The 25,995-nt window shown below is 46.0% G+C and overlaps 1 protein-coding gene across 11 annotated transcripts in view; it reads right to left on the bottom strand.

Annotated features, from left to right (window-relative positions):
• The window catches only part of TNRC6B (trinucleotide repeat containing adaptor 6B), a 212,332-nt gene that overhangs the window by 151,867 nt on the left and 34,470 nt on the right, over positions 1-25,995 (bottom strand). For 7 of the 11 annotated variants that reach the window (XM_073326897.1, XM_073326911.1, XM_073326926.1 and 4 more), the window contains exon 1: positions 24,106-24,195. Coding sequence is in view for 3 of the 11 variants with exons in the window: in XM_073326943.1 (XP_073183044.1) it covers positions 24,106-24,150 (45 nt within the window). In the remaining 8 variants the exon portion in view is untranslated. Of the gene's footprint in view, positions 1-24,105; positions 24,196-25,995 lie in introns of those variants that run through there. The other 4 variants (XM_073326943.1, XM_073326935.2, XM_073326995.2 and 1 more) reach the window with 2 other exon arrangements.

Below are 25,995 nucleotides of genomic sequence, written 5' to 3'. Positions count from 1 at the left end.
CCAGTTCACCCTGGTTCCGAGCCCCCACCAGTTAGCTCCAACAGGCTGCTCTTCCTGCAAGTGTACAAAGCAGGTGGCTGCCAAACAACGTTATAAGGGAGCACTGCGCAACTTTAAACAAGCATGTTCTCTAACTGATCAGCAACGTAACAACATTAACCAGGACAACGTTAAGTGAAATGTTACTGTACAGTACACATCTATTTTTTTCATTTACACTGCTGGGGTCATAGCAACAATGGTATTTTTCACCCTAGTTAATAGGCTTAAGTCTCAGGCTAGTAGGTGTCAAATTTTTCAAGCCCTGTTCAAACAGTTGGCCAATCTGGTCATGCTGAGCCTCTCAGATGCTTTTGATAGCATGGACCATGAGTTGTTGCTCTGGTGATTAATAGATGTGGCTGGGGTCTGCCTTCCAGCGGTTCAAGTTATACCTGTAAGAATCAATCAGTGATAGTGGACAGTTATTTGTCATCACTGAAGGACTGGATACAGCATCCCTCAATAATCTATCCTATTCCACAGGTTTCTGAATGTCTGTGGTTTCTTGGCTAGATCACTGTAATTTGTTTTACTTTGACACTTCATTCTAGCTGATGAAGATCAAGGTCTATGTCTGTGGTTTGAGAAGATGATCCAAAAGAGAGAGTGTAGAGGAGGGTGAAGGATAGTGCAAACAATCTGGCAAAAAGGAACAGTAGGGTCAGAATCAAATGGAAGAAAAATAATTTAATACTAAACAAAGCCCAGAAGGGTGGAACTAACTAAATGTACACAAAGTACCACCTAGATCATGTCTACTTTTATATTGCTTATCTCTCTATTCTCCTTCACCTGTATTTTACCTACGTAGAAGGTAAACATTTTGGGAGAGACAACTGAAGCTTTTGGCGACCATGTGATTGCTGGATGTGTAGCAGAATTCCTTGGAGAAAACACTTCATAATTTGTTGGTCTTCCATCCTAATGATATATCCGTACCACGAAAGCTACCAAAAAGGCATTGCCAGACCTCTGCACATGCCTGAGAAGATGGGTTTTGTAGCTTGCCTGGTAGGTCTGGCAGACCAAAGAGTGGGGAGAGAATTCCAGAGTGAAGGGTCCTACAGAGGTACCTACTGGCAGCTCCCTCACGTTCAAGTTGAAGTCTTTCCTGGTGTGGGATGAGGAAGAAGGATCTCTTAGATCATTGGTTTTGGGACCAGGCTAGAGCTTTAAGAGGTACTTCAGTGCCTAAGTCCCATTTTAGGCACCACTGCAATCCACAAAACTCCCATTCAGCTGCCGCCTAGCCCTGCAAAAGCCTAAATTCTCCTGTGCCTAAGCCTTTTTCTTCCGAGTATGCACACTGCTGTCTCACTCTAGCTGTCCAGATGCCTATCTCCCACGTAAGCCCCAGAGTGATTCACAAACTATCAAAGATAGGTATTCAGCTGCCCAAGCCACGTACAGAGGCCCGATCCCATAAGCAGCCTCTGAGAATACCTACTGGTTTATGGAAAACAGACCTGTCACATTCACATATTTTCTTTTGATGAGATTACAAGTTTGGTTGATAAAGACAATAGTGTTGATGTAGTACCGGATGACATTTTGATTAAAAAAAACTATATTGATACGAAATTAACATGGCATGTGTAGCGGGGTGGCTACCCTGCTCCTAAAATAGGAGGGGTTAAAAGCAGCCCTGGAGAGGGCTGTGGCTGGGGATGGCTGATTGGGGAAGCAGCCCCAGCTGGCCTGTATAAAAAGGCTGGTGAGCCAGAGGCCCAAGGAGTCTCTCTCCCAGCTGTCTGCCTGACAGAATACTGCGGGTGGTGCAGTGCTGGGGAAGGAGCAGGCTGAGCGGGGGCGCTCCAGCCTGGCAACTCCCTAGGCTATAGGGCCTGGTCCAAAGCCCACAGAGGTACTGGGAGGCAGAGGAAGGCAGCAGGTCTGAACCCCCTTGCCTATGATGAGTGGCCTTCACACTACAGTCTGCCCCAGGGAGCAGGGGCTTGGTGATGACTGGCAGTAGCCCAAACTGAGGCAAAGTGGGGATAGTGGGTTGGGGGTTCCCCAGGAAGTGGAGACCCAGAGGCAGAGTGTGGGGGTACTGCCAGGGGGAAGAACCCCAGAGAAAGGGGCACCGGGATCTGTGAAGGACACGGGAGCCAGAGCTGTGCGGATCACCGGCTTGCAGATGGCGCTCCAGGCTGGAAAAGAGTTAACTCCCAACGACCAGCAGGAGGCGCCGCAGGGGTGAGTCAGCTCCTTTATAGCATACATTAAAATGGTTTAAAAACTGACTGATAGGCCCCAAAATGTAACCGTAAAAAGGGAATCATCATTGAGTTGGTGTGTTTCTAAGAGTGTCCTGCAGTGGTTTGGTTCTTGGCTCCATTCTATTTAAACAGTGATCTGGAAGGAAACATGAAATAACTGATGAAGTTTTTGGATGACACAAATATTGGGGGAAATGGTAAATAATGAAGAGACAGGTCACGGATAGTCAGATTGGGATCGCTCGGTAAACTGGACTCAACTGAGGGGCAAGCAAACAATATGCATTTTAATGTAAATGTATATATCTAGGAAAAAAGAATGTCGGACATACTTAAGTTACAAGATGGGGGAGTCTATCTGGGAAGCAGTGACTCTGAAAATGGTGGCTAATCAGCTGAACATGTGAAGCTGTGCCCAAAAGGGCTAACACAATCCTTGGATGCATAAACAGGGGACTCTTAAGTAGAGAGGTTGTTTCACCTCTGTAGTTTGCACTGGTGTAACTGCTGCTGGAATGCTGTGTCCAGTTCTAGTGTCCACAATTCAAGAAGGATGTTGATAAATTGGAGAGAGTTCAGAGAAGAGCCATGAGAATGATTAAAGGATTACAAAACAACCCTTATAGTGACAAGCCCAGGGAGCTCAATCTATTTAGCTTTAAAAAAGGGAATGTTAAGGGGTGATTTGATCACAGTCTGTAAGTATCTACATGGGGAACAGATGTTTAATAATGGGCTCTTCAGTCTAGCAGAGAAAGATGCAGCATGATCCAATGGCTGGAACTTGAAATTTAGATAAATTCAGACGGGAAATAAGGCATAATTTTTTAACAGCAAGAGTAATTAACCACTGGAGCAATTTACCATAGTTCATTGTGATTCTCCACCACTGGCAATTTTAAAATCAAGATTGGATGTTTTTCTAAAAAGATATGCTTCGGGAATTATTTTTCACACATTCTATGTCCTGTGCTGTACAGGCCAGATTAGATCAGTGGGGGAAGGCAGGGAGTGAGCGCAACTCAGTCCTGCTCCACCTCCGATCCAACCACGATTCCACCCCACGGGAGAGGGGGCACAGACACATTCCATTACTGGTAAGAGAGAGTGCAAGAGGAAAAAAGTTTGGGTACCACTGGACTACATGATCACAATGGTCCCTTCTGACCTTGGAATCTATAGGAAACACTGAGTTTTGTGATCACAAAATTCAAGTTATTGCAATCCCTTCCTACCATGGCTTCTTCCTCCTTGTTCAGAACATAGCAGGATATTTTCTCATTAGTCTGAGCAATCAGGATCATTTTACATCTAACTCATGAGTTTTAAATTTCCTAAAAAGTGGCAAATTAAGATGGAAGAATTTTAAAGCCTTTTACCATGCAAGTTCTGGTTATATTCAAAATCACTTGCTTGAATCCTGTTGTAATGAGTATCTGAATTTCGACACCATCTTTAATGGACAGTGTGCTTTAGTGAACTCTAGGATGGAGAAACTGCTCCTCCCAGTCCTCAAAGTCTGATTCAGCCCATCCTTCCCCCTTTTTTAAACTCTGGGCACCTTGCAGGAGTATTTTCAGAGTGCCACCTCTTACAAGTCATTATTTCGTTATCCAGTGCTAGCTTAATTTTGGAGGGCAGGGCAGCCATATAAGCCACAGTTCTTCAATGGTTGTAATAACAGTCATTTCAAAGCTGCACTCTGTCCAAGATAAACTACAACAAAAACATGAAAGGCCACCTTCGAACACAATTAAAATCAGTCACACTAAATCGAGGGTCCAATACAAAAAAGTATCAGAAGAGATAGTAAATGTGGCTCAATGGTTCTAATGAAAAACATTTATTTTTTCAAATAAATAAATAAAGTAGGAGGAGGAGACCTGCTAAAAGCAAGTCCCCCACCCTGGAGCTCACAATAACAAAAGCAGAATTTGCTAACCTGTTCTTGTCACCAAACCAACATCTCCTTTCTCTCCCATTTAGTCTCTTCCAGAGCATCGCTCCCCCTCCAAATTGAGAGGTTCTCCATATATGGCAGCTTCCTCTTATTAACTGTCCCCTAAAGCAAACATTTCACTACACGCTGGTGCAATGTCCACACATGAAGTTATGAGACATAAGATACGAAAAGCCCTGCTAGGCCACATCCACCTTTATACTCAATGCAAGATATACCGTGGGAAACAATTTCCTAGTGCTCCATCTATACCAGTTTTAAATGACCCACATTTTGTGATTTCTACCACTCCACTCGGGAGACAATTTCCCAGCATAATAGATGGCACCACTAAAACAGTCACTGATACTCAACCTATATTTTGATTACTTAATTTAACTCTATTAATTCTTATGCACCTTTCTACCACCCTAAACAATTTTTGCAACCTGTTTACAGACCCTTCAAATTACATTTCAGTTTAGTTATTGCTTGACAAAGCTAGACATTTACAGCAGCCCTTTCAAAAATCTTTCCTCAAATTTATCCTGCAAATACCCTATTGCATTTTATAACAATTTTATCATCTTAGTCCACAGGAGTCTTTTCATATGGTAGGAACATCAAACAGACTCTCCCCTTTGCTTCCTTAGTAGTCTAGCTTTTTAAAGCCCTATATAGTGATTGGCCAAATTAATGAAAGCACCAGCTTTTATGATATTATCTCTGTCAAGTGATATTCAATCTCACAACAGCTGAGCACAGATTCATAAACTCTAAACCCAGAAGGGAACATTGTGGCCACCTAGTCTGATGTCCTGCGTAGCACAGGCCACAGAACTTCCCAAAAATAATTCCTAGAGCAGATCCTTTAGAAAAACACCCAATCTTAATATAAAAATTGTCCATGGGGGAGAACCCACCACAACTCTTGGTAAATTGTTCCAATGGTTTATACTTTATTTCCTGTCTGAATTTGTCTAGCTTCAACTTCCAGCCGTTGGATCATGTTATACCTTTTTCTGCTATACTGAAGAGCCCATTATTAATATTTGTTACCCATGTTGATACTTAGAGATTGTAATTAAGTCACCCCCTAACCTTCTCTTTTTAAGCTAAACAGATGGATCTCCCCGAGTCTCCCAAAATAAGGTATGTTTTCTAATCCTTTAATCATCCTCTTGACTCTCTTCTGAAATCTCCCCAATTTATAAACATCCTTCTTCAATTTTGGACACCAAAACTATTCACAGTATTTCTTGCTGATGCCAAATACAGAAATAAAATAACCTCAACCCTTACCTGAGATTCCTCTATTTAAGCATCCAGTGATCACATCTGATCTTTTCGCACAGCATCACACTGGGAGCTCTTGTTCCACTGATTACCAGCCACAACCCCCAAATCTTTTTCAAAGACACTGCTTCCCAGGATACAGTCTACATCCTGTAAGTATGGCTTAGATTCTTTGTTCCCAATGTATATATTTACACTTAGCCGTACTAAAATGGCTATAGTTTCCTTGTGCCCGTTTACCCAGTGATCTAGATGGTTCTGAAAGAGTGACTTGTCCGCATCATTATTTACCACTTTTTGTGTCATCTGCAAACATAAGTGATGATTTTATGTTTTCTTCCAGGTCATTGATAAACGTGTTAAATAGCATAGGGCCAAAAACTGATCCCTGCGGGACTCCACAGGAAACACACCCACTTGATGACAATTCCCAGTTTTCAGTTACATTTTGAGATCTATGCAGTGTTGTTGTAGCCATGTCGGTCCCAGGATATTAGAGAGACATGCTGGGAGAGATAATCTCTTTTTTGGACCAACTTCTGTTGGGGAGAGAGAGAGAGACACACACAAGCTTTCAAGCTTACCCAGAATTCTTCTTCAGGTTTGGGATACGTACTCAGAGCGTCACAGCTAAATACACATGGGAACAGATTGTTTAGTATAAGTAGTTAACATATTTCAAGGGACCATTGAAGTGGTCTGTTAACACATCTTCAGTCCTTGGGAAGGTGGGAAAAGGGAGGGTTGTTAGTGGGTTATAGATTGCTTCAATAAGTAATAAATCCCATGTCTCTATTCAGTCATAATTTTTAGTGTCTAGCAAAGATATGAATTTAAGCTCCCAAGCTCATCTTTTGAAAGTGTTGTGCAGGTTTCCTTTGAGGATGAGGACTGACAGATCAGATGTAGAGTGATCATTTCATGAAAAGTGTTCACCCACAGGTGATATGGTGTTTTTGTCCTGGATGAACTACACCACTTGTTGCAACAGGCACATGTAGGACCCATGGATCTTGAAAGGTGTGTTGTGGGGGATGATTATCATTGTAGTAGTTTTTGCATCTGTTCTGGCAGGGTCTGGTGCCACTTTGAGTTGGTTTGTCCTGATCTGTGGGAAGCTTGTTTCTGATGAGGAACTTGGAGACGTTGGGGGTTTTTGTTTTGTTGTTGTTGTTGTTTTTTGTAGGTTAGAAAGAAGGGGCTCCAGAAAGGTTTCTTTCAGGATAGGGTCCCCACTGAGTATGGGTTGTAGCTATTTGATGATAACCCCTATAGTTCCAGTGTTGGGTGGTAGGTGACAAATAGGGATGTGCAATTGGAAGGGGTTTTGTTTCTGTATTGAAACACAATACTTCTGTATTGAAGTAGGTTCTCACGGAGTATTTGGGTGGCCTGTTCAACGTTGCAATCAACTTCTCTGGTGGAGTGTCCGTGTTTGGTGAAGGTGGTTTTCAGTGTGCTAGGGTGGATATCCTAGACTTTCTCCTCAGACTATATTCTGTATCTGAGTTCCTGGTTACAGATAACAGATTTCTTGGTATGTTCGGGGGCACTTACCAATCTATCAAGGTAGGTGTGGTGATCTGTGGGTTCTATCAGTTAGCCAGTTTTTAATTCATTTAAAGTGTGCATTGTTCATTTTATACCATTCTACTTTTTTTTTAAACCAAAATGTCGTGCCCAAGTCAAATGACTTACGTAAATCTCAGTATATTCCCTTCACACTACTACCTTTATCAAACTTGTAATCTCATCAAAAAAAGATATCCAGTTAACTTGACAGGATCAGTTTTCCATAAATCCATGTTGACTGGCATTAATTCCATTCCCCTCTTAATTCTTTATTGATCAAGTGCCCTATCAGCCGCTCCATTATCTTGCCTGGGATCAATGTCTGACTGACAAGCCTCTGATTACCTGGGTCATCCCATTTCCTCTTTTTAAAACTTGACACAACATTAGCTTTCTTCCAATTTTCTCCAACTTCAACTCCAAGGAGCAAGTCAATATTTCCAGATTACCTTTTTTTTTTTTTTGGTTAATACTCACTTTCACCTGCCTTGAAATGGCAACTGTAGAGCATTGAAAAGCTGCCTAGAGTCATCACAGGTTCAGTGCTCCAAATCTTACTGAAAATCAACACCGATGGTTCAGGATGGTTCAGAAAGCTTCTCACGCTCCTCTTTTAAAACTCTTGGATGCAAATTATCTGGACCTTCTGATTTAAAAATGTCTAACTTTAGTAGCTTCTGTGTAACATCCTCTAGAGATACTAGTGTAATGCAGTGTTTCCCAAACTTGGAACGCCACTTGTTCAGGGAAAGCCCCTGGTGGGCCGGGCTGGTTTGTTTACCTGCCGCATCCGTAGGTTCGGCTGATTGCGGCTCCCACTGTCCGTGGCTCACCACAGCCCCCATTGGCCTGGAGCGGCAAACCGCGGCCAGTGGGAGCCGCGATCAGCCGAAGCTGCGGACGCGGCAGGTAAACAAACCGGCCCGGCCCGCCAGGGGCTTTCCCTGCACAAGCAGCGTCCCAAGTTTAGGAAAAACTGGTGAAATGGAAAGAATGTTATGACCATATGATGAGACCGCATCATCTGTTTTTTCCCCAAATACAAAACATATTTATTGATCACGTCTGCCTTTTCCACATTTATTATTGATCTTGTCATAGCATAGCTCAGTATGGTTAGTTCAGTCCCCATCTTCCTAAACACCTGTACAGCCAGGTAGCAAAACTCTGTTTTCTCAGGCCCCCTTCAGAAAAAAATTCTAAGCTTTTGTTTACAAATGTTATAATTTGCAATTTCTCAGCTAGAAAAAATTACAAATGTTAACAAGGCTAACCTTCTGTGGGTGCTTTACTACCAGTAGATACATGAACTGACCACAGTGACGTAGCCATTTGAGAAACATCTAAGTATGGGTCAATACATTTTTTCAGCTCCAGCATACTAAAGGGGGTGTGAATAGTTCTTGACTTACAAATCAGAGACACAATCCTGAACAGCACTTTAAAAAAAAAAAAAAAAAAAAATCAAAAGCAACCCAGTCTTAACTGCAGGATTCTACTCAGATGCCAGAAGGGTAGCAAAGCTGGAGTGAATCACAGGGATAAGGACAGGAAAATGACAAAACATGAGGGAATATTACAGGCTGATGAATCAGAACAGGTGGGTAAATGGAAAGGAAATAAAGCAGCAGCAGATAGCTCTACAGGAAAGTTTCTCAAGAGGGCTTGATGTGCAGCACTGTAGAGAGAACCAAAACAAGAATAAGGGCAAGTCAATATTTCTAGATTACATTTTTTCTTGGGGGGGGGGGGGGTTAATACTTTCATCTGCCTTGAAATGGCAACTGTAAAGAGTGCATTGAAAAGCTGCCTAGAGTCATTACAATTTCAGTTAGCACCTCTCTGTCTTCAGCTAAAACACTATTTTGTAAATACTTATGGCAAAACTCTGAATCATGAGAAGTTCATACAACTGCCAACAGAGCAGTAGACCTACCATTCTCCCCTTCCTCTCCTACCCTCAGTAGAAGTCCAACACCACCATCACAAACACTGAGCTGGCACTCTGTCTACAGATCCTAGAAGGCCCTGCACTTAACAATTCAGCCAGAAAGAATCAACAAATGGCTTGAACTTGCATTTTTTCCCGCTTTTCCCACAATCCCGGAGGATCAACACAATCCAGAAAAACACAGCTACACATCACAGGACTACTTGGAATTTGCTTTAAATGCTAAAGGCTCAACATTTACAAGCATGAAAAAAGTTACAGTAGTTATCAGAAAATACAGTTTAAACTTTGTTTAATAGACTTGTAGTACAACCAAAAAAATCTCCTGCCAGTGCTGGAAATACTCTAAAGATATTGTTATTTGAATTGGAAATTTTAGTTTCCTCCCGCAAGTGTTATGGTAAAAGAACAATTGAGAATTACAGAATAGAAGTGTTATCTACACAGTAATCCTGAACAGCTTGACAAAAATCAGTCTAAAGATCAACTGCAAATATGTAGTCCAATACTTGTTTTTTTAAATAAATTGAGGCTTCTACTGGAAAGCATCGGAGTATCCATTTAATGGCATAAACACATAACCTTAAAAATAAAGCAGAAATACTTGTATAACCCAAAGAGCTGTTTTTCAGTAAAAGTGCTAGCTTCCTTTTAAATTAATTTTAGTTTTAGGTGAACAGGAGGCTTCAATAAGATTGAAAGGGTGACAGGCTCTTAGTATTAACTCCTCTGTGTAGTGAAGCAAAAGGTACTTCCCTCAACTATCTTGATGTAGACTTAGCTCTGGTCTACACTACAAGTTTAGGTCGAATTTAGCAGCGTTAGGTTGATTTAACTTCGCACCCATCCACACGATGAAGCCATTTTTGTTGACTTAAAGGGCACTTAAAATCAATTTCTATACTCCTCCCCGACAAGGGGATTAGTGCTGAAATAGACATTGCCGGGTCCAATTTGGGGTAGCGTGGACGCAATTCGACAGTATTGGCCTCCAGGAGCTGTCCCACAGTGCTCCATTGTAACCACTCTGGACAGCACTTTCAACTCAGATGCATTAGCCAGGTAGACAGGAAGAGCCCCGGGAACTTTTGAATTTCATTTTCTATTTGGCCAGTGTGCGAGCTGATCAGCACAGGTGACCATGCAGTTCCAGAATCGCAAAAGAGCTCCAGCATGGACCGAAAGGGAGGTACTGGATCTGATCGCTGTATGGGGAGATGAATCCGTGCTATCAGAACTCAGTTCCAAAAGACAAAATGCCAATATATTTGCCAAAATCTCCAAGGGCATGATGGACAGAGGCTACAACAGGGACCCACAGCAGCGCCGCATGAAAATTAAGGAGCTCAGGCAAGCCTACTAAAGAGGCAAATGGCCTCACCGCATCAGAGCCCCAGATATGCTGCTTCTATGATGAGCTGCATGCAATTCTAGGGGGTGCCCCTACCACTACCCCACCCCTGTCCGTGGACACCTGCAAGGGGGGCGTCTCACGCAACAGGCATGAGGATTTTGGGGAGGAAGAGGATGGCACACAGCAGGCAAGCGGAGAAACCATTCTCCCTGACAGCCAGGAACTGTTTATCACCCTGGAACCAATACCCTCCCAAGGCAGGCTCCCGGACCATGAAGTCACAAAAGGCACCTCTGCTGAGTGTACCTTTGTAAATATAATACATGGTTTAAAAGCAAACGTGTTTAATGATTAATTTGCCCTGAAAACTTGAGACACATTTGAGGCCAGTACAGCCCCTCCTTTTAAATGGCCAACCCAACAGGTGCTTGGTATGGGAAAGGAGGGCGCTGCTGTTTGAAACCATTCCCACATGTTAAGAAGGTTGAAGAAGCTGAAAGACTGTGGCTTACCATGGCTGCCTGTAAACCAAATTCTGTTGCCTGGCCCTATGTGTGTGATCTCTTACACCAACCCGGCAGGCCCTCAATATAAGAGGCAAAATGCGACCCTGTACCAAAAGCACATGTGCTATGTAATAACTTGGTTCACTGTGAAAGAGTCTACCCATTGTTCTCTAAAATGTGTCTTTTTAAATACTACTCTCCCTTTTCTTCCCTCCCGCAGCTGCAAATGTTTCAACGCTCCCCCTTTCATCTACATCCCAGAGGCTAACGCAGATAAGAAGGCGAAAAAAATGCACTTGTGATGAAATGTTCTCTGAGGTCATGCAGTCCTCCCGCACTGAAAGAGCTCAGCAGAATGCGTGGAGGCAAACAATGGCAGAGTCCAGGAAAGCAGAAAATGAACATGAGGACAGGAGGGACGAGCAAGATGAGAGGTGGCAGAAGTAAGATGAGAGGAGACAGGATGCAATGCTGAGGCTACTGGGGGATCAAACTGATATGCTCCGGCATCTGGTGGAGCTGCAGGAAAGCCAGCGGGAGCACAGACCGCCACTGCAGCCCCTGTATAACCGCCTGCCCTCCTCCCCAAGTTCCATAGCCTCCTCACCCAGATGCCCAAGAATGCCAGGGAGGGCCTCTTCCGGGCACCCACCACTCCACCCCAAAGGACTGCCCAAGCAACAGAAGGCTGGCATTTAATAAGTTTTGAAGTGCAGTGGGGCCTTGTCCTTCCGTCCTCCCTCTGGTCTGGGAAGTAAGTCCCTTCCTGCAGCTGTTCAAACAGACCAGAGTTCCTGAAGATGCGAGCGTCATGCACCTTTCCCAGCCATCCCATGTTGATGTAAGTGAAATGTCCCTTGTGATCCACCAATGTTTGCAGCACCATTGAAAAGTACCCCTTGCAATTTACGTACTGGCTGCCAAGGTGGTCCAGTCCCAAGAGAGGGATATATGTTCCATCTATCTCCCCACCACAGTTAGCAAATCCCATTGCAGCAAAGCCATCCACTATGACCTGCACATTTCCCAGAGTCACTACCCTTGATAGCAGCAGCTCAGTGATTGCACTGGCTACTTGGATCACAGCAGCCCCCACAGCAGATTTGCCCAATCCAAATTGATTCCCGACTGACCGGTAGCTGGTGTTGCAAGTTTCCAGAGGGCTATCACCACTCACTTCTCAAGTGGGAGGGCTGCTCTCATCTTAGTATTCTTGTGCTTCAGGGCAGGGGAAAGCAAGTCAAAGTTCGATGAAAGTGCCCTTACGCATGCGAAAGTTTCACAGCCACTGGGAATCGTCCCAGACCTGCAACACTATGTAGTTCCACCAGTCTGTGCTTGTTTCCCAGGCCCAGAATCAGTATTCCACGGCATGAGCCTGCCCCATTGCCACCAGGATGTCCAAATTGCCAGGGCCTGTGCTTTGAGAGAAGTCTGTGTCCATGTCCTCATCACTCTTGTCACCGCGCTACCGTCGCCTGCTTTTGCAGGTTCTGGTTCTGCACATACTGCAGGATAATGCGCAAGGTGTTTACAATGCTCATAACTGCTGCAGTGATCTGAGCGGACTCCATGCTTGCCGTGGTATGGCGTCTGCAGGAGAGCAGAGTTGCAGCAGAAGCGGTGGATGACGACGGATGCCATGAGAATATATATTTATCGAGAACAATGAGAGGACCTGCGAGGTGGATTCATGAGAGCAGAGTTGCAGCGGAAGCGGTGGAGGAAGACGGTTAGCACCACGCACATTTCCTGAGGAAGAACACACGTACCCGGGAGCCCATGACAGACAACATGGAGAAATTCGCTATTGAGACAATAGCAGCAGAGCAGAGTTGCAGCGGAAGCGGCGTTTGACATCAGTTAGCAGCACCCAGGAGGACCAGAACGGATCCCCCAAGCTGCAGCAGGTCACACCACTTACTAAGGTCAGAAAGATTCAAGCAGATAAAACTCTTCTGCAGAATTACATTTTCTAATTTATGCCCTCTGAAGTGTTATTTATAGTTTGAAATGGATGCATATTTAGTCTTAAAAGTGACCTGCTACAAAAATATAAGTGGCATGCAATAAAAGTATAAACTAATATAATATAAAAAGTCTACTGGGATGTCACAGATATCAGAAATGCTCTTATAGCATTGAACCAGCTTATCAAATACCGCAAGTCACATTTTTCCTATGTATGTGAAACGTGTGTGTATGTAGAAAGTTTAAAACAGACTTCAAAATACCACCATATGTGAAAACATAACTTACTGCACTTGGTCTCTTACGTGCAGGATTATCATTACAACAGAGTTTTGGGTATATGAGAGAGAGAGAGAGAGAGACCAAAATGATGTCTTCTGTAGCGCTAGGAGTGAACAGTTACTTATCTTATAACAAGAGTGGCTCTTCAAAATGTAGTCAGTGTGGATCCCATCATAGGTGCTCATGTACCTTGTGCAAATGAGACTTTTGACCAGCAGCATCTACAGGGAACATGCATATGGCTGGTACCTCCTTGCACTCCTTTTTGAGGGCATAAAGGGCAAAGAGGCTGAGACCCTCCCTCCGTTCCCTTGCAATTCAAAGCCTATGGTGTTGAAGACTCCTCAAGCTGAGACAGACGGTGGGTAGTGCGATCTATACTAGCAACAATCTCTCTCAAAAAAACCCACAGTTACTGTAGGGTAATTAACCATTCTCTCTTTGAATGTATCAGTGCGGATCCCACTGTACAGTATAGTAAATAACTGGCAAACAATATCCCTTCAAGACAGTGGGAATGAGGAGTTCCAGTTGTATCAATGATTATAGTACTGCTATCCCAAATTTGGCATTAGCCACTAAGTCAAAGTCATAGCATTTGACAAGGTCCCTGGGTTACTCCACATTGCCGTCTTATAAGATTTCCAATATGGACACATTCCTCAAAAAGGTGAAGGAAGGTGTTTGCACTCTGAGGGAGCCTGAATGTTTAGTGAGAGAGATACACGAACCAGCTGGTAAAAGAGTGAGAATGTTATCCATTTTTATATTCTCTGTGAAGCGACTACTTAGTCTTTATAATGCCCAACTATGCCAAAAAACAGAGAGGCCAACAGTCAATGATTTGGGCATATCCATATAATAGAAGTAAAGCCCTGGAAACACTGAGTATGTTTGAAAAATTTCTTTTTCTCTCATTGCAGAGTCTGGTTTTGGGAAGACAGTTAAATTGACTTGTTTAGGTGAAAATCTGAGACCACCTTAGGAATGAACTTCAGGAGGGTGAAGCTTCAGCATTACCTTGTTCTCATGAAATGTTATATGGGAGGGTTGGCTATAAGCACCTAAAGCTCTATCACTCTCCTGCCTGAAGTGATAGCCACGAGGAAGACCAACTTCAGAGTGAGAGAGTGCAGGAAACATTTTGACTGAGGCTTGAAGGGAGGTTCCATAAGTCTCAGGAGGACCAAAGTAAGGCAGGAGCAGGTTCCCGCACTTGGTGAGTAAAAGTTTAGGTGCCATGGGATGAGAAAAAACCATGAATGACTGCAGAGGCAGGTGGTAAACTGAATACCATTGAGTGGACTTTATAGCTAAATGAAACACCAGCTTGCTTTAAGTGTCTCAGACACTGAAGATCCTCGAGTATCTAAGCCATGGCCTCCCATAAAGAACTTCCATCTAGAGGAGTTTGACTGACTGGTAGATATTTTCGTACTCTGAAAGAGCATTTCCTGGGCTTATACGAAGTAGTCTCGATCCCTAACGCTGTTGGGTTTAGTGACTTCGGATATGGATGGAATATCTAACTGTGGTGCTGCAAGATCAGATTCGTAGGGTCTGGAAACTGGATCAGAAGCTGAATGGACATTATTAAGAGATCTGTCAGTCAGAACTGCTGCAGCCAATACAGGGCAATGACAATAACCACAACCATGCCTCTTGATCTTGGAGATCACCCTGGAAATCAGGGAAACATGTGGAAAGGCAAAGAACAGGCCTATTCCACTACAGGAGAAAAGCATCTGGTAATTATCCTGGTATCAGTCCATCTCTGGAGAAGAAGTTCTGATGTGTGTGTTGTCCTTGGTCTTTCAGTGGGAATCCCCAAAGGTGAATATGAGCTCCATTACAGAACCGTGCAGGGACCAATTAAGGTTGGTCACAGATTGCCTGCTCAGGAAGTCCCATGATATGAAGTGCTTAGCAGTCACCTTGCTGTGCTGGTACCAAGTCCAGAACCTGATGACTATGTTCTTTTTTGTAGTGCTTTTGTCCGTGAAGATTTGCACCAGGGGTCGGCAACCTGTGGCACGCAAGCCGATTTTTACTGGCATGCTGCTGCCAGCCGGGGTCCTGTCTGCCAGCCCCGCTCAGCCCGCTGCCTGTCTGCTTGCCCAGACCAGGTGAACGATTCCATCATATGTGGGGCAAGATTTAAACCCTGAAGGTTTAGAGTCCACTCTGGCTATTGGCACAAAACAATTCACCCTGCTGCACAGGGGGGAATTTTTTTTTTTTGTGAGAAACATTCATTTTAGAGAATTGATACAAGATAAGAAGGGTGAAAAATTATTTCTTCAAGCTATTTTTAAAAGAAGAGTTTGAAGCTAGGAGAAATAGAGGGTGAGATACTCAACCAGCTTCCATCTTGCTGCCACGGGTGGTAAGTGGGAATCGTGGGAGGGTCACAACCACTCCACGCTTTATGGCCTCAAAGCTCAAGGAGACAGGGTGTCTCTCTTCCTACCAGTCAGTCAACAAAGCCAATCAGGCAGTCTACTACAGCCCAGCTGTACCTGTTCGGTTGCCAAGAGAATGGCTCTGCTGCAGGCATTGATTCCTGACACAGGACATATGCACAGCCCCAGACACTGCTACTATTTAAAAAAATAAAATCCTATCTCACACACGAGCACCCACAGCAAGAGCAACACTGACAAATACTCAAAGAAAAAAAGGTTACTTTTACTTTCTCGTAACCGTTGTTCTTCGAGATGTGTTGTTCACGTCCATTCCACATTAGGTGTGCGCATGCCACGTGCACGAGCGTTGGAAACTTTTTTTCCTTAGTGGCTCCTGGCAGGGCCATCCAAGTGGCACCGCTGCGCCATGCATATATACCCCGGCCAGCCCAAGCCCCTCCAGTTCCTTCTTGCCAGCAACTCTCACAGAGGGATAGGAGGGTGGGTGGTGGAATGGACGTAAACAACGTAAACAGCAGTTATGAGAAAGTAACCATTTTTTCTTCTTAGAGTGCTTGTTCATGTCCATTCCACATTAGGTGAATCACAAGCTTACCACTGCAGGAGAGTAGGAGTCACGGAACAACTGCTCGGAGGACCACTCTGCCAACCGCCACATTCTCTCTGGCCTGCTGGTTGACCGCGTAGTGTGTCATGAAGGTGTGCACCGACCAGGTGGCTGCTCTGCAGATCTCCTGGATTGGGACCCGTGCCAGGAACGCCGTGGAAGTCGCTTGCGCCCTGGTTGAGTGGGCTGTGACCACCGGGGCCGGAACACCTGCGACCTCATAGCACGCCCGGATGCAGCTTGTAATCCAAGACTAAATCCGCTGCACTGGCACTGGGAGGCCTTTCATTCTCTCGGCTACAGCCACAAACAGCTGCGCGGATTTGCGAAAGAGCTTGGTGCGCTCCAAATAGAACGCCAGAGCTTGATGCACATCCAGGGTGTGCAAGCTGCGGTGACTCGGGTCTGTATGGGATTTTGTGAAGAACACCGGCAGACCACCTTAGGGAGGAACTTGGGGTGCGGCTCTAAAGGGGATCCCATGAGTTTAGAGCGGACCAGGTTAAGGTTTCATGGAGGGACTGGGGGGCGGGAGTACAAGAACACCCTCTCCAACCCTTTAAGGAGCCGTCCCACCATTGGGTGGGAAAACACTGAGCCCCCCAAGAACCCCAGATGGAAGGCGAAGATGGCCACCAGGTGTACTCTGAGTGAGGACGGGGCTAGCCCTTGCTGCTTGAGGTGCAGGAGGTACTCCAGGATGGCATACACCGGGGCCTGGCACGGCTGCACCTGTCAGGGTTCACACCAACACGAGAACCTTTTCCACTTGGCCATATAGGCCGTCCTGGCAGAGGGCTTTCTACTGCCAAGCAGAATCTGCTGCACAGGAAGGGAGCACTGGCTCTCCAGGGCATTTAGCCACAGAGCCTCCACGCCATCAGGTGCAGTGGCTGTAGGTCGGGGTGGAGAAGCCGCCCGCCGTCCTGTGTAATGAGGTCCCGGTGTAGGGGCAGGACTACTGGGGCCTCCACCGACAGCTCTAGGAGCGATGTGTACCAGTGCTGGCGGGCCCAGGCGGGGGCGATGAGGATCACCATCACCCTGTCCCTGCGCACCTTGAGTAGGACCTTGTGCACCAAGGGGAGCAGGGGGAAGGCATACATCTAGCCCCCTCTCCACAGGATTGCAAATGCGTCCGCGAGTGAGCCTGGGCTGTGGCCCTGGAACGAGCAGAACTGTGGGCACTGGGAGTTGGGCCTGGTGGCAAACAGGTCTACCCGGGGAAACACCCGCCTGCGGAAGAGCAAAATCACGACGTCCGCCCTGAGCATGTACTCATGCATGCGGTACAACCTGCTGAGGAAGTCCGCCAGCTCATTTCATACCCCCGGGAGATAAGATGCCTCGAGGTGAATCGCATGGGCTATGCAAAGGTCCCAGAGGAGGAGAGCCTTGTGACAGAGTGGCGAGGAACGAGCCCCGCCTTGTTTGTTTATATAAAACATGGCAGTAGTGTTGTCTGTCAGAACTGTCACGCTGTGACCACCCAGAGTGGCATGAAAGGTCTGGCAGGCGAGACGAACCGCCCTGAGCTCCTTCACACTGATATGGAGCGATCGCTCTGCTCCGGACCACAACCCCTGCGTCATGAGGTCCCCCAGGTGAGCCCCTGCATCTGTGGTCTGACACGTCAGTCACCAGCATCAGGTCTGTTGTGGGGCAGCAAATGGGATGCCTTCGCAAACCACAGACTGGGATTGCCACCACAGCAGGGAGTCCAGCACCTCCTTTGGGGCTGTCACTACTAAGTTCAGGTGGTCCCTGCCTGGGCAGTACACCCGAGCGAGCCATGCCTGCAGAGCCCTGAGTCTCAGCCTGGCATGCCTGACCACGTGCGTGCATGCTGCCATGTGGCCCAGCAGCCGCAGGCAGCACCTGGCCATTGTCGTTGAAAACTGATGCAGGGAGGCCACTGCTTGCTGGATAACCTGGAATAGATATACTGGAAGGCTTACCCTGGCCTGCACCGCGTCCAGGACCACCCCTATGAATTCCACTTTCTGTGTGGGTACGAGCATGGACTTGGGGATGTTGACCAGGAGCCCCAACTCGCGGAACAATCTCAGGGCCACCTCCACATGGCCCCGCACTTTTGCCTCGGATCAGCCCACCAGAAGCCAGCTGTCGAGGTATGGGTACACCCGGATTCTCTGCCATCGGTGAAGGGCCGGACACCTCTGTACCCGCCACCGCCTCATCCAGGGATGACGAGGTGGTTAGCTGCTGCTTGACCCCCTCTGATTGGTCCTCCTGCTCCCCTTCTCCCGTGGGAGGGGCCTCTGGCTCGGGCCAGGCGGGAGTCCATGGGACAGCACTGGACTTGGTCCGGTCTCTCCGGTTTATCATGGGGGGGATGCTGGAGGCCTGGATACTATAGCCTCTGGCATGGTCTGGTGTCGGTGCGGGGACCAGGACCGCTGCACCCAGTAACTTGCCCTGGACAGGGCCCCTTGGTGCTCCTGATAGGCCCAGGGGGTCCAGAAGAGCCAACGGCCTGGCTCCCTGCTGTCCAGGGCCGGTGCGGGTAGCTATAGCAGCCGGAGTTGGCACCGGACTGCAGCGACACTGATTATGAAGGCCACAGCGGTGCCAGCGACCTGTCCCGGTGGGAGAACGAGCGGCTCCTGGCTGAGCGGGAGTGGTACCAGTATCCCTGGGACCGGGACCTGGAGCGGGACCATCTGCAGGAGTCCTCTGGCGAGGGCCGTCTCAACCCCTCCTGGTGCTGGTCTCTGGGTGGCGCCGGAGAGCAGTGTGCCCTTTCCAGTGCTTCCTCGCGCCGACCCACTGCTGGTGCTGCAACCTCCTTCTGAGCCGCTGGCAACTGTGAGTCCGCAGAGTCAGAGCTCTACCGGGACCAACTCCGGGAGCGGTGCCGGGACGGTGTCCTCGAGTGGCACACCATTGCCTGCTTACCCCTCGATGGCCCCCGAGGCAAGGGTGCCGGAGGGTTGTCCCCATACGGGAGGAGGCTCGCCGCAGACAGCTCGATGAGGTCCTTTGCAGCCTCAGAGGTGCCAGGTGTGGAGGGCTGATCCGTTATGCCCTTGAGCCCATCGTCCGCACTGAGCTCCCTTAGGTCTGGGCTCGGTGGGGCTTGGGTTGCCAGAACCACTGGTGTCAGAGCTGGTACCATGGCCTTCCCACTCTTGTCGGTGCTCAGGGCCTTGCGGGGCGCCAGCCTCCTGTGCGGGGAACGACCACGCCTTCCTTTCGGCTGCGCCAGGGTCCTCACTGGGGAGGACGATCGGTGCCGGGGCCTAGCCTGGCGCTCTGGGGCCGACAGTTTACGGTGCTTCGCCGGTGCCGGGTCTCCTGACGGCTCCGGGGCACTACGCACCGAGGAAGCCTGAGCCGGCATCGGGTGCTCCGGGCCCGGTGGCTGCAATGCGGCCTCCATCAATAGATGCTTTAAACGAAAGTCCCTTTCTTTCCTTGTTCTTGGCTTAAACACCTTGCAAATCCTACACCGTTCAGTTTGATGTCCGTCCCCCAGGCAACATAAATATGAGTCATGGGGGTCACTAACTGGCATAGGTTTGCAGCACGTGGCACAAGCCTTGAAGCCGTAGGCCTGTCCCCCGACCGGAAGCCTCCAAGCACCTAATCACTTAAAGAAAAGGAGTACTTGTGGCACCTTAGAGACTAACCAATTTATTTGAGCATGAGCTTTCGTGAGCTACAGCTCACTTCAGCTGTAGCTCACGAAAGCTCATGCTCAAATAAATTGGTTAGTCTCTAAGGTGCCACAAGTACTCCTTTTCTTTTTGCGAATACAGACTAACATGGCTATTACTCTGAAACCTAATCACTTAAGTGTCCACAATAAAGGTATGTTAACTAACTGATAACAGCTACTCTAAAGGCTAAGAGACTGCTCTTCAGAGAGAGAGAGAGAGAGAGAGAGAGAGAGAGAGATCGTGTTCCAATGCCGCCACAGACAGTAAGAAGGAACTGGAAGGGGTCAGGCTGGCAGGGGTATATATGCACGGCGCAGTGGCGCCACTTGGGGGGCCCCACTGGCCTGACAGGAGCCATTAAGGGAAAATGTTTCCGATGCTCATGCATGCGGCGCGTGCGCACCTAATGTGGAATGGATGTGAACAAGCACTTGAAGAAGAACTACTTAGAGCTAGCCAGTGGATTTTGTGGGACATAAACATCTTATATTCTAGTGTGAAATGTTTGGTTCAGTTTTCAATTTCTTTTTAGCAGGTCATCTTAGGCATATTGTGACTAGGTGGAACAGAGGTAAATATGCTAGTCTCTATCCTTCAGAAACCCGCTGAAGATTAGACTAGAATAAGAGTGGATGTCACAGGGTCAACCTGGCAGAGTTGCAGGTGGCACCCATGACTGGAATAGCAGGGGGTTCTGCAGGTCAGGACTAAGATGCATTGGAAGGAAGCTTGTCCAATCTTTTCACTCACTATGCCCTTAGGCTGTATTTTTCTGTTTCTCTCTTATGAAAATCAATTTTTTTTAAGTAAGCCCATTCTATCATCAGTCATGAGTACCCAGGATTCTTCAAAATGCACTCCTTGATACAGAATTGTGCTTCAGAATCTAAGCTTTCATTTTTTTTTAAATGTATACCATGATAGTTGCTAAATCACCTCAAACAAGAACTAAGCTTAAACTGATGCAGTGAGTCTTCCTGAGTTTGTAGTGGGGGACAGCACAGACAAGCATAAATTTTCCCTTTACCTCAACAAATTAGATATGAATCAGACAGTAATATAAAATGTCAATACTTAACCATTTCACTGCTAATCCTTATACCAGAAACAGCCAATTAACACACTGATCCCACTAATTGAAATTTCCTTCGACATCACTTCAAGTGTGAAAAGCTCCAGCTGTCCCCTACTATCTGCAGCTTCCTCGGGACTCTTCCTCTTGCTTTGCTACAATACCTTCATCTCATTTGTGCAGGAGTAAGAACAAAAAACTTGTCTAGAAGTGAATATCTTAAGCAGGTGCTAAACAAGCGGGGCCTGATTCTGATTTCATGCACACAGTGGGGTAAATCAAAATTATCTTCACTGAAATAATTAAAAGTTATACTGGTGTAAAATTGGTCTAAAGTGCACTGGGTATTAGCTCCATGAACTGCAGCAGTGTAGCCTCACTTGAAGCAGCATTAGTACTATAGTTTCAAAGAAAGAATCAATATATGAAATACACTATGCACTGCCATGCATGACTCAGTCCTTTCTCCAAGCCTACGGGAGAAGGTGTGTGCCAGGAGACTGTGACCACTGTGGAAATTACAAACAATTATTTACGGACTCAGAAGAGATTCTTTTTTAAGTCAGAAAAATAGTGGTTGCAATGTGGGAATTTGAGGATGGTGGGAGGAAATGAAAGGATTCTAAAGACTCGAAAATATGGATACAAAGACCCCACCAAAGCAGGAAAGAAAAAAAAAGTAGCCAAAGCTATTGTCCAGAACTGCACGTATCCTTTATTTATAACTTAATACTTGGGGTCCAGGGAGGGCAGAGGCAGTCCAGAGCAAGTGTTGACAATACACAGATAGATATTCTAATGCCATGATTTTGAAATAGGACACTTCTCTAGAACACTGAGAATGAGCCTGACACAAGTCCAAAGCAATAATGAACAAAGAGCCATATAATCCACTTTGTTTCCACAAGGACACACTTATTTTTCTTGGAAACTAAATTTTTTTTTCTTATGATAAATTTTAAAAACCCTGTTCCTTTACATCTGCACACATGTAACTAAACAATATGTATGGCTCATCTGGAATTCAAAACTGGGGTCAGAGAAAATAGCTATCATTCAAATATTTGTAAATGCCAAATAAAAGTTTAATATTAAAAAGATGGTACAACTGAGAGGATGGCAGACTGAAATCAAGAGGGAAATGTAAATCAAATATCAAATGAATGGTGTAAGTCTCCCATCCTGGCTGGGATGATTTAACTGGGAATTGGTCCTGCTTTGAGCAGGGGGTTGGACTAGATGACCTTCTGGGGTCCCTTCCAACCCTGATATTCTATGAAGGGAAGGAAAGCTCACACCTACAATCATTTAAAATGAGACTAGACAAAGCACTAGAAAAATCTATTTTAGTAAGCAATCTAGTCCAGTGTATAATGGGAAGAAGGTCTAGATGTGCTCATGTTTTTTTGCCCCCATTTCTGATATATGCCAATGCTGTTCAGCTATCTGAACAATAAAATCAGACTGCAGATGCACGTTAACGAATCTCCCAATTTCTTGCAATGGTAACCAACTGTTTCAGCCAGCAATGTACATGTTCAGCTACACAGAGTCTCTCTAAAAATACAAACTTTCCTTTTAAAATATATTTGGGGGTGCAAGGAGGAAGCAGTCATTACCAACCCCACCACCACAATTAAATGTGCTAAATAAAGCTTGCTTTCATAGTAGGCAAAGACACTTTTCTAACTAGGTAGTTCTTTCACAGTCAGCCTCCTCATGTGTTCACAAAAGAATAAAACCCATAGATTACTTTGCTGAAAAATAAGCACCAATGACTGTGTTCATCAAATAGAAAGCTAGAGTGCTTCTAGAATTAGTAGCTGATTTCACCATCCTTTTTCCCTTTACTTCTTACCAGTGAACTTTCTGAAATAGCAAAATCCCTCTGAGCAAGGTATTCAGCTGCCTGAGTGAATTACATGCACCACTGTTCTAATAACAGTTTGGAACCTGCTATGGTTTTCATGGACTAACTTTGAAGTTCAGCAATCCCTCCTCCCAAAACCATTTAAAAGCTCTTTGTCCCAAGCCTTTTCCAAGAAATTCCACAGAATCACCATAGCAGCTCTCTTTGTACTAACAAACCATCACCTTGAGGTACATGTATAGCTCATATACTTTGTTATTCTATTAAGGTAGGCAGATATGTGAAGAAAAACCATACGAATGTGTCTCTATGGAATAATAAAGCCTGAAAAAGTTAGACTGATTTTTCCAATCCTCAATAGGGTTGTCTTGTTCAGACTTAGTGAGAGAGTACCTAAAATCTAGCACAAACAAGCTAATATGAATTTGGTTTGGTTGAAATTTAAAATGGAATGCAATACAATTTACAGATACTTGTAGCAAAGTGAATACTGAACTAGCTTTCTGAAGAGATCATTGTTTTTAAGACAGTAAAATACAGCTGAATGTCTGTGCAGCAGTACAATAGTCAGTGTACCATGTCATTACACAGAAGAGCCAAGGTCATTTGTGAAATTGGAACACCTGCATCTTAGGCTAAAGGAAGCACCTCTTTGAAGAGAAAAGGCACTATCCTGTATCCTTTCACATCTCCCCAGTGAACTTTCTAAACTAGCAATATCTTTCTGAGCAAGGTATTCACCTGCCTGGGTCAATTACATGCATTACTGTTCTGGCAACATTCAAGTTCTCACTGAACAGCTTCTCATGCAATGGTGCATCTCTGGAATCAGTTACTACCAACGTGGGTATCGTGCTAGGGTGTGACTTTTGTGGAATAAATCCGTAGAGACAAAGATGTGAGATGTCAAGTAAAGGAATATTTAAGAATCAAAACATGAGCACACAGATTGGCTTGCAACACATATACAGTGACTTCGGGACCTGAGGGACCAACTGTCTAATGCTTTAATCAGGCTGGAGTAGGGCCAGGGTATCCCCACCACTAATTCTTAGGGCCTTCCAGTTCTAGTAAAAGGGATAAGATAATGAAAAAGTTCAGTGTTTCTTTTAAGAGCTTCCTCTTTCTCCCATCCCGGACATTTCCTGTACTGTGTATGCAGATATCATATACATACTGTAGTAATATTAGACTTGTTCAATTCTACTTTTTAAATACGATCAACTCAGAAGCTAGTGTTTACAATGTCTGTTCCCTGTATGAGCAAGAAAGCTCCTGCTCAAGCAAAGTTTAGTTGCAGTATATCACTGACCTTGGGACTGCCTTCCTCCAGTATTTCTCCCTCATCGGTTTGCATGGGAACAGAATCTGTGCAAAACTGCAGAAATGCAAAATAGTGCCTACAAGAAATAAAGGGAAGGAAAAAACATTTTAAAAAAATATATAAAAAAAGGGTTTGCCATCTTCAACATTTTTGCTAGAATCTCATATAACACCACAAATAATACTGAGAGTCTTGGCCTTTAATCAGATAATACTCTGTATTTAACAGGCTGGACCTCAATCAGTGACTTGCATTCAGGACAAGATAGACAGACATTTTTTTCTTTTTAAAGAGAACAATGTGTCTAGTAGGAGCATATTACTATTTGTTTTAAATTTAGAAGTGTCAGAAGGAAATGGCTGAGAATTTACATAATCATTGTATTCACTCATTCATAAAAAGGGTGTGATCAGCAAAGAATTACACAGATTGGAGGTCAACAAATCTCTTAATAGAAAATAATCTAAATACAAATACCAAAAGCCAGCTTTACAAATACAGAGTAGAGTGATATTACCCTAGTTACTATATTAATCAAAAAACTGTCAGCTTGACAGTGGTCCTACTATACCTGCAAATTCTTACCTTAGGGCAGAGCGTGCCCAAACTGTAGGGCACGCTCCCCTATGAGGGCGTGGAGGACCATTCAGGGAACAGTGGGGTGGGAGCCCCCGTGGGCCAACCCCCAAGGGGGTGGGGTGCAGCAAAGTAGAGCCACCTAGCTCCACTTCCAGTCCCAACCCTGCACCCTGCGCCATGTTAAGGGAATAAAGTGGATGAAGAACCAACTTGTTATATCGTAACAGAGTGCTACAATTTTACTGTTCTGAAGGGCAGAGACTCAGAACATTCTTTTATATATGAAAAAGGAGACAGTTATTTCCACATTTTAATGATGGAGTTGATGGTTATTGAGAAAAATGGAAGAAGTGCCTGGAAACATAAAAACTACTCCTGGGGAAATTCTGCACCACTCCCACAGGCAGAATTCATGTCTCCCACAGATTTCCTTGCTTCCCCACAGAAAAATGGGGGAAGGATAGGAGGGATCAGGGCTGGGGACACTGTAACTGGTGGCTTCTACCCTGCGCCAGGCTCAGCTGCTAGTCAAGCTGAGCTGGGGAGGACAGGACTTACTCTTCTCTTGCAAGAAGCGGCTGGGGCGGGGACCAGAATCCTTCCCAGCTACAGGTAGCCCCACCCCCCGCTTCCTGCCCTTATCGCAGGTGGAGCACTCACTGTACAAGGAGCTGCTCCCCCATTCGCCCAACCTCTATGCATCTTGGACCCACCTCCATACCCACACCCCCCACTGAAACAAGCCCCCCACACCGAGCATCATCCCCTGAATCCAGAGCCCCCCTGCACCCACCCCCTACCCGCTGAGCCCCCACCACCATCACACCCGGACCCCCCCACATCCAGATCACCCACCTCTGCACCCAGACCACCCACCTCTGCAGCCAGATCGCCTCCCACTGCCCTTCCCACTCAACCCCCCTGCACCCAACACCTAGACCCCCACCACACTGAGCCCCAACCAGCTGCACCCAGACCCCCACACCAGCAAGCCCCACTGCCCCAGCACCCAGATGTCCCCACTATGCCCTCTACACACCCCCGCCGAGCCCCATCCCCCCCAGCCAGACCTCCCTGCTGAGCCCCAACTGCCTTCACCTGGACCCCACCTGCAGAGTCCCATTGCTATTGCACCTGGAACCCCACCAACAAGCCCCTGTGTATTCAGATCCCCCACTGAACTGCCTACAGATTGCCCCACACAGAACCCTCTCACCTGGATCCCTCCACACTTCGATCCTGCCGGGCTGACCCTGCTTGCCCACTCCTGGTGCACTCGGTTTGAAGGGGCAGGGCCCT

Source organism: Lepidochelys kempii, chromosome 1 (assembly GCF_965140285.1).
Source record: "Lepidochelys kempii isolate rLepKem1 chromosome 1, rLepKem1.hap1, whole genome shotgun sequence".
In the NCBI taxonomy this organism is placed as follows: domain Eukaryota; kingdom Metazoa; phylum Chordata; order Testudines; family Cheloniidae; genus Lepidochelys; species Lepidochelys kempii.
The sequence above is the reverse complement of the archived record's forward strand: the minus strand, read 5'-3'. Positions and strand labels throughout refer to the sequence as shown.